The sequence below is a fragment of the Dendropsophus ebraccatus genome, chromosome 12 (genome assembly GCF_027789765.1).
Source record: "Dendropsophus ebraccatus isolate aDenEbr1 chromosome 12, aDenEbr1.pat, whole genome shotgun sequence".
Taxonomy (NCBI): Eukaryota; Metazoa; Chordata; class Amphibia; order Anura; family Hylidae; genus Dendropsophus; species Dendropsophus ebraccatus.
The window spans coordinates 71,136,073-71,145,366 of NC_091465.1; the positions used below are offsets into that span (position 1 = coordinate 71,136,073).

At 42.1% G+C, this 9,294-nt stretch overlaps 1 protein-coding gene across 1 annotated transcript in view; it reads left to right on the top strand.

Annotated features, from left to right (window-relative positions):
• SHANK1 (SH3 and multiple ankyrin repeat domains 1) overlaps positions 1-8,456 on the top strand; it is a 197,747-nt gene extending 189,291 nt beyond the window's left edge. Inside the window, exons 22-25 of the mRNA XM_069946701.1 lie at positions 1,111-1,219; positions 2,625-3,135; positions 3,205-5,190; positions 7,814-8,456. Of these exons, the coding sequence (XP_069802802.1) occupies positions 1,111-1,219; positions 2,625-3,135; positions 3,205-5,190; positions 7,814-8,384 (3,177 nt within the window). The 3' untranslated portion in view covers positions 8,385-8,456. The remainder of the gene's footprint in view (positions 1-1,110; positions 1,220-2,624; positions 3,136-3,204; positions 5,191-7,813) is intronic.
• Positions 8,457-9,294: the final 838 nt, after the last annotated feature.

Genomic DNA, 9,294 nt, shown 5'->3' on the forward strand with positions numbered 1-9,294 from the left:
TCAGTTTGTTTCCTTAAGATCCACTCCTTGCTTTGACTGCAGGTGTTTTTTCTAGACTATGCACACTTGAAGCCTTTTTTCCCCACTTGGCGTTTGCATTGTTAGGCTATGTTCACACAACGTATATTTTCGTACCTTGCCTCTATGGGATCCCGGCCGAAGCGTATACACATAGTATATGCTCCGGCCGGGATCCCTAGCTGCGCCGCAAACAACTGACATGTCAGTTTTCTGCGGCCACTATTCATTCATTAGCGGCCACAGAAAACAAATTTCCCCTAATCTAGGGTATTGTGGCCCAGGAGGTATTAGAAGGGCACCCACAAAGGCTCTTGATGGCTCAGACAGACCTCCACTAGAGAGTATTGTTTGATATGCCAACAACCATGAGTAGCTTTACCAGTTATCTTGTCCACCCTCCCTACACAAGCGGCCCCTGTGTCTGCCTGGACCATTTTCAAGCACTTAACAGAAGGTTACTAGAACTTCTTGCTTCGCAGTTTTCCACAATAAGCGTACCCTGGCTATGTTCACACAACGTCCAAAAAAGAAAAATGGCGTCTGCTTTTTGTGTTTAAAAAGACGTCCGTTATTGCATCATTCTAAGTGACTTAAATAAAATGCACTGAAGTCTATGGAATAACGGACGTCTTTTTCACACATTGTATTGAATGATGGACGTCTTTTGAGGCGGACGGATGCAATACAATGTGTAAAAAAGACGTCTGTTATTCCAAAGACTTCAATGCATTTTCTTTAAGTCACTTAGAATGATGCAATAACGGACGTCTTTTTAAACACAAAAAGCGGACACCTTTTTTCTTTTTTGGACGTTGTGTGAACATAGCCTTTTACTGCAATATGTAATCAGTTCTTTCCTGGTGCATAGTTTTTTTTTTTTTTTGCAATGAGTGTACAGGGATTGTGTTTTCATTTTTGGGTTTTATTTCAAAACATAGCGTAAACTCCCAAAATTTTTGGTCTCAAAAGCAAGTTTTAAAATGTCCCTGATACATCATATATTCGTGTATGGGTTAGCATATATGAAAAACTTTTTAGGTTCATACAGATTCTTAAACATTCTCCCTTTCCTCCCTCCTTTTTGTGTAGCCAAATTTTGGACAGCATAGAGTCTCAAGTGCGCAGTCGGTGTATGAGGGTCCGTCGTATTTGTCCTCTTCACCTGGCCAGGCCATGATGCTGCGGCAAAAGTCTATTGGTAAGTTGTATCTTTTTGCTGCAGTCTATGGAATGACTGGGTGAGCACAGGAAAAAATAGCTAGTTCGTGGGTTAAAATAAAAAAAACTATTTCTGCCCTTTAAGACAAGGCTAAAATAGGGAAAATTTAAATAGGGATTGTCCTAGTTAAGAAAACCCATTTTCATATTCTGTATTAGACTATCCTGAATTAGTAGATGGGATTCCAGGATTTGAATCAGCACCATGCAGTGCATTATTTCCCCTGTGGTGGCGCTGCTGGAAAATTAAACATTGCTGCTTCTTAGCAGGGGGATTCTTAGGGTCCTATTCTTCGGAGCGATTATTGCTCAGTGGAATAAAGACAATGATTAGCTGATAATCGTGTCATCGGCTGATCGTCTACTTTGGTTCAAACCTAAAATCATCGGGCACCGACCGACGATTTCACAAGCACCATGCTTTACCTAGGCATGTTGCAGGTCCTCTCCTGCACTACTTCTTCCTCCCGATCCTGTGCGCAGCAGCAGCTTCGGTGTGGCCTGTTTTAGCTGACAGACCGCTCAGCCAATCACTGGCCAGGACCACCACGGCCAGTGATTGGCTGAGCGGTCTGTTAGCTCAGTTAGGCCACACCGAAGCTGCTGCTGCGCGTGGGACCGGGAGGAAGAAGGAGCGCAGGATGTTTAGGTAAAGTATGGTGTTTAAACAAGGGCTGCAAGGACATCGGTAACGATATCCCTGCAGCCCTCGCTAAATGATTATCAGGCCGTGTAATAGGCCCAGTAAATGAGCGCCGATCTAGCAGATCGGCGCTCGCTTACATTATTGATCGGGCCCCCATCAACCCATGGAATAGGACCCTTAGGGATCAGCTTAGATTGTCTATGGACACTTCTAACAAGTAAGAATATTCTAAAATGAAGAGCCCCTTAAATTCTCTATTATATTTAGTGGACAAACTATTTTGCAAAGGATGGTACAGTAAACCTACCCCTTTTTTATAAGTGTATACAGTAAATTAAAGATTTTAACCTTTAATGACCAATGACTTTTTAAGGAGTTATGGAGGGGACTCCAGAGCCAAACTTGCTGACAGCTGCTGTCAGTGGCCAACAGGGAGCAAGCTTAGTCAGTTATTTTGTCTAGGTGCTGCTGTTAATGCTGACAGTGGCATTTAGACAGTTAGAGGCTGCCGTGGAATCATGGGGAACTGATTAATTGTCATCGGAGCCTGAGATCGTGAGAGATACATTGTTGCTGTCTGCCATAGGCAGGCAAAAACAGTAGGTCACCGATTGGATCAATGCAATATAGTAGGTTGCATTGAATTAAATATGCAAATAAATTATTGCTCAAAGTCCTTCTTTTGTCCTAACCTTTTTGTTACATTTTTTTGTTTAAAAAATATGATTTTTTTTTCTAGGTGCTGGGGAAGATGAAAAGCCATTTTTGTCTGCTCCCCCCATGAAATTTAACCGCAGTCTCTCAGTTCCTAGTTCAGAAGACATACCTCCCCCTCCTACAACGTCTCCTCCTGATCCTCCGTATAATACTGCACCCTCATCTGCAGCTAGGGTTAGCCCAGTTTTAAGGTCTAACTTCAATCAAAGTGGAGAATCTAAAATGTTCTCCCCTACAATGCGCCAGGAATCAGGTCTTTTTGACCAACAAATGATGGATGCATCTCAGAGACGTGAGAAGTTACAGCAGCTCTACCACCAAGACTCTGAACAGACGGCTGATGAGCAGATCCGAATAGGTATGGCTTCACAAGCAAATATGAGAAGCTGGAGGTCGCAGACCCAGGAGATGCGCTACTTTAATCTACCTGCAAGAGCAGCCAGTACTGCGATGTATGTTCCAGCAAAAGCCGTACGTCGAAAAGGCCAACTAGTGAAACAAGTTAAGGTGGAAAATGAACAACAGCAGCACTTGCAACAACAGCAGCAGCAATACCAGTCTCATCACCAGCAGCCACAGGCTACCAAGTCACATGAGAAAAGTTCCATCCCCATACCTACAATCATTATTAAAGCCCCATCAACCAGTAGTAGCGGAAGGAGCAGCCAAGGTAGCAGCATGGAGGCTGAAACCCAGCCAGACCCTATTCCATCTCTGCAATTGCGGGATAATATTGATTTTACAAGCCAGTTTGGAGCAGCCATTGTCGGTGCAGCACGGCGGGACCGTGAGTGGTTTAATGAAGCCCGCCGAAAATCTGCTCTTTTTCTTTCTACAGATGAAGACACAGAGCCCGCACCCGCTCCAAGGTTGAAGCATTCCAAGTCTATTGATGAGGGTATGTTTTCTAGTGAACCGTACATGCATTTGAATGTTCCCACCAATTTTGGGGCATCTGTAAATAGAGACGTTACTAGTGGGTACTCCTACCAGTCAAAAACTGGCAAGGGATATGGCCCTAGTACAACTAGTGCTTTTAGTACTGTGTGTTCTACTTTTATACCGCAGCTACAATCATGCTCCAGTCCAATGACAATGTCCGGTAATCCAGTTGGAGGAAGTGGTCCACTTATACATCCCTTGACTGGGAAAATCCTGGATCCTAGTTCTCCTCTAGGACTTGCATTAGCCGCACGAGAAAGAGCTTTAAAAGAGTCACAGCAACATAGTAGAAATGAAATCGAAGAGAGGAAGTCCCGGCCATCATCTCCACGATTTGCAGAACAAAAGTCGCCAATGGAGTCCCGAAGCAGCTCTCCACATAGACTCTGGGATTCAGGACCCACAAAAAGAAAAGAGATAGATTTTAAGCCATGCATGGTTTCCCCAAGTGGTGAAAGAAAGTCAGATGAGAGTTCTGGCCATCGGTCTCCTGCTCTGTTGTTGCTTCAAGGAGTAGAACAAGGAAAAGCCTGGGAGAAGAGGTCAGAAGGCCAAGAGAAAATAGAACTTCATGTCCGCTTCATGGAGAACTCCACTCACAAAGATGAGGAAAATCATAATAGAGTTTCCTTGTGTAAGGAAGTAAAAAATGAAAGACCAATGTCCAACCCCATTGTGAACCATAACCCATTACCTAGCACAAATTCAGAATCTCATGAATCCAATTCCAAAGAGAATGGACTCCCTTTATTAGTCCTTCCTCCCCCAGCACCTTCAATTGATGTTGATGATGATTTTTTATTTACAGAGCCCCTCCCACCACCCTTAGAATTTTCAAACAGTTTTGATAAGCCGGATTCTCCGCCAGGTGCATCAGGTGGGTCTTCTACCCTTCCACCTCCTGTGCCCCCACCTCCTCCTGACTCGGGAAGCACTCCCGCTCTGGACTCTACAACCTCTAGTCTCACTTCTTATGATAGTGAAGTAGCCAACTTAACCCAGGGGACACCAGAACTTAAAGAACCTCATGTCAATTTTTCCTCTGTTGTATCATCAATTCAAATACCAGCATCAGACACTATAGAGACAGTCACTGATTCTGGCATTGAAGAGATTGATAGTCGCAGCAGTAGTGATCACCATCTAGAGACCATTAGTAGTGTTTCAACCTTGTCAAGCATGTCTGGACTTTCAACAGAAGGAACAGAACTACTGGACACTTATATAACCTATTTAGATGGCCAAGCGTTTGGTGCTGATAAGCCTGTTGTCCAAAATAAGATTCGGTCAAGGACATTCCCAAGTAGAACACCTGGACTACTTAGAGATCCCATTACTGCCACCAGTACCGCCATTTCAGTTTCTCCCTGCTCAGAAAATGTCTTTACTCTGACACCGTCAAAAGGATCTTCACCTTCGCTCTGTGCTCCTTCAGAATCAGCCAAGGATTCTCCGAGAAAATCTCCCACGCTCCCATGGGAGGACTACTCCCAGGAAAAAATCTCTCCAGTATCTGCAGTTAAATCAAATATGATGACTGAGTTAAGTTCAAAGCTTCAACATATGAGTGGAGTTTCATGGTCCAGGCCACCAGAATCTGCAGTATCATTTACACCTGAAAGACCAACTTCACTGCAGAGACACAGGTACGTGCAATGGGTTGTAGTGGGTAAAGTATTATGGTGCAGATAAACTTTTTGTTGTTGTTGAAAACTGGATGAAGTCAATGAAAATTGAAAATTGTATTTATTTTAAAAATTGCTGTGTAGTATTTTATATACTCTGGAAGTACTTAAGGCCCTATTCCACCGGACGATTGCACCGATCGTTCGCATAATTGTTAACGATTAACGATCTCAAACGACCGCTATTGCGAAAGACCTGAAAACGTTCACTCATTTCCATGGAACGATAATCGTTACTTATGATCGTATTTGCCATTGCTTTTTCTTCGCTATTTCTTCGCTATTGCGTTCGTATCTACTGCGAACGACCGACCGACGTCTTATTCAATGCGAACGATTTGCAAACGTTTTGCGAACAAGCAACGATAAAAATAGGTCCAGGTCTTATAAAGCGATCAACGATTTCTCGTTCGGTCATTAATCGTTAACTGCATTTCAACCGAACGATTATTGTTTAGATTCGAACGATTTAACGATAATCTGAACGATAATCGTCCGGTGGAATAGGGCCCTTAGACAGCACTGAGCCCTGCATAGTAAAGCTTAGTCTGTTGGTACACCCCATTGATGCCAACCAGTCTGATTTTCAGCCGAACTTGGCTTTTATAATTTATTGGCTATACATACAAAAATTCACCCAAAATTTGTAAGCCCCCAGAAGTATTTTTTTTTTTTTAAATAAGGTTTTCAAAAAGTTTCCATGTGCATACTTGAGTTGGATTATTCAACATTTGAATACTGGTGGCAGAAGAAGTTGGATGCAGCCCTAGGGAGTGTGGGAAAACATGGATACAGACTATGGTTCTATTCATGGTTTCCACTACTCCTTAGGGCTGCATCCAACTTTTTCAGCCATCAGTATATCCGAGTCAAGCATGGTTGAGTTGTGCTCTTCTCTACTGCTTACTAATTCACTGTGACCAACACTTCTTGAGAAAAAGCTAGACTGTCACCTCAGCCCTATCTTCTGTGCAAGTTTCATGATCCTGTTTTAGGTTTTGGTCCAAAATGTCTCCAACCCTCTCATTGACAAGGGCTTCATCAACACAGAAGATCACAACATCATCCCTACAATGTCCTTAAAAAGGATGATGTTATTATTGTAATAAGTAAATAATGCCTCTATGTATCATTTAGGCGCTCCAGAGGAGTTTAGCTTGACCATGTTGCTTGACTTGCCATGTCTTTTGGCTCTGCTGAATGGGGGTATATGTGTAGCAAACCATTGCCAGCCAATTATTTCTTTGGAGAGTGATTGGGCTTGTTTCTCATAGCCATTGTATGCCAGACTATCACATATAATTAGAGATGAGCGAACTTTGAGCAAGCTCGAGTCGATCCGAACCCGAACTTTCGGCATTTGATTAGCGGTGGCTGCTGAAGTTGGATAAAGCCCTAAGGCTATGTGGAAATCATGGATATAGTCATTGGCTGTATCCATGTTTTCCAGACAACCTTAGAGCTTTATCCAAGTTCAGCAGCCACTGCTAATCAAATGCCGATCGTTCAGGTTCGGATCGACTCGAACCCGAACCCGGTTCGCTCATCTCTACATATAATACTTTGCAATTAAAACAATACATAGAAATATTGAATATTAAATATTGAAAATGTCAACTTTTTTTTTTTTTTCTGTGGCTTCATTCCCAACTCTAGATTTCAGCCTCAGATCACTCAGGAGTCACAATGATGGAATTGTATATCTGTTCTCATGTTAGAATCACCTGCACTTTAGTCAAATCCTGCAATTTAACATCCCAGAAGAGGTCGAGATGAACAGGCTTTGGTCACAGCATCTCAGTAAATTATTGTTCATTGGCTGATCTCAGCTTGTCTTTAGATCTAAAAACACCAACAATAATGGAGGAACCACATGAAGGATCATTCGTGTGGCTCTACCTACACAATAACTCAGCTATGTAGGAGGCTACTTAAATGAGTGCCAATTTACTAGATTGGCGCTTGTATCGGGCACAGTTCTTCTCATCTGCAGGGACCCTTGGTCAGTGTATAAAGCCTCAGGTTTTCAGAAACATCTATCAAATACAGAAATGTTGCTGCGCCTCATTAGTACAGAGTAGGGTTCTAGTTGCCTGTGATTTATGAAATACTAATGAAAGGTACTGATTCTCCCAACAATGGTTCTGCACGTCTTCTTTACGGCAATGTTATCTGGAAAAAGTTAGCAAAATAGCCTTTTGGCGGCTTTATGTAAGCAAATGTCTGATGCCATGAAGAACTTTGAGTCGGGTAATCAGCCAAACAGATTAAGATCTATTGCTCCTCAACATTAGAGACTAACATTCTGATTACTGTATCAGAAAAGATTTTGACATTTTGTCAAGGTGACAAGGTGAAATGTTATTACATATCACACTTACACCTTAAGACTCCTTGAAGTCACTTGACATCTCCCAAAGTTAACTAGAACCCTACACTGACCTGACAAAGGGGTAGGAATCTAAAATATCACTGTCTACAGATACAGTTGGTGTCTGGTTCAGCTGATAACCAGAAAGGTCAGTCTTCGATGGCTTATAATTTTTTATTAATTTTTTCTTTATGTTTTCTTTTTCATTAACAGGATATCTGATGACTCTGCTGCTTCTCTGATTTCTTCAAAACCAGTGAGCAGTTTATTTCATAACTGGCCTAAGTCTCCACAGCCTACTCCAAAACACCCCAAAAGTGTGGATTTTGACATTCGACCTACCTTAAGAAGAGCACCAAGCCCGTCAGCCTTGCCCACGGAGCACAAAATAAGTCCAACTCCACGTCCTTCTTCTCTACCCATCTTGCCTTCTGCCCCTGTTTACACAGGGGTCTTTGACCTGAGAGGCTCCCCCACAGCTGGAGGAGATACTTTCCCTGGCTTCCAAACGGGCAGTCGGTCCCTTTCTCCAACACATTTCATTCTACCCCCCACGGAGAAACCATTTGCCTCTAAGCCCATTCACTTTTGGACAAAATATGATGTGGCTGATTGGTTGGACTATTTAAATCTTGGTGAACACCGAGAACATTTCTTAGACAATGAAATTGATGGCAGCCACTTACCATCACTGACCAAGGAAGATTACATTGACCTGGGTGTAACAAGAGTCGGCCATCGAATGAACATTGACCGAGCTCTGAAATTTTTCTTGGAGAGGTGATTTCAAGTCATTTGATTCCTAGTTACTTCATCTTTGCATCCATCCCCTCAAACCTAAACAGGTTTGGTGCAAGGTCCCAGGAGAGGAGAGTATGAATGTACTTTACCTTGAGTCAAAATTTAAAAGCATAACAAGAACAATATATATATATATATATATATATATATATATATATATATATATATATATATATATATCTCATGCACAGAATTTTCCTGAAATGATTGATTCACCAGCTGCTTATTTTATTATAAGGGGGCGATGTAGGCTATATATTGAGCCATGATGTACATTCGAGAGCTGGAGGCACCAATGAATAAGGAAATTACTCTAGCACTGTAGTGTTCCATTTTCACTGTGCCCCGATTTTTCTGTTTCTTGCATCTTTACTGACAACATAGTCATGTAGGCAGAAGGTCAAATGCATTGCTTGGAGAGAGATTTCAGTACTACTGTAAGGGGGAGAGTAGGATATCAAGAGATTAAGGCATAAGCAGTCTTCCCTAAAGCTGTGGATATATTGTGTGTGGACTCTCGGACAATGGTTGTATACAAATATCTAACCAAACTATATTTCAGGAGATAGGCGCCAACATAACTTTTATTTTCTTAGAGTAAAGCTGCCATTTAATCACAGCCATTGGGTTTGAGAACATGGGACAACATGCTTCTCTTACTGTAGGTGGCCAACGTGAGTTTTTCTGAACTGTGTAGGACTGATACCAGTACATCATAAAACAAAACCACTGGTTTACCATTCCTCTCCATCATCCAATTTGAGGCATTATATTTTTTAACCTCTTTACAAGAGTTGCTGAACTGAGCCAGCTATGCGATGAAACCGAGCATTTTTAGCGTACTTTTCTTGTATGGGATGTTGCATAGTGTTATAAAGCTTTGGGAACACATG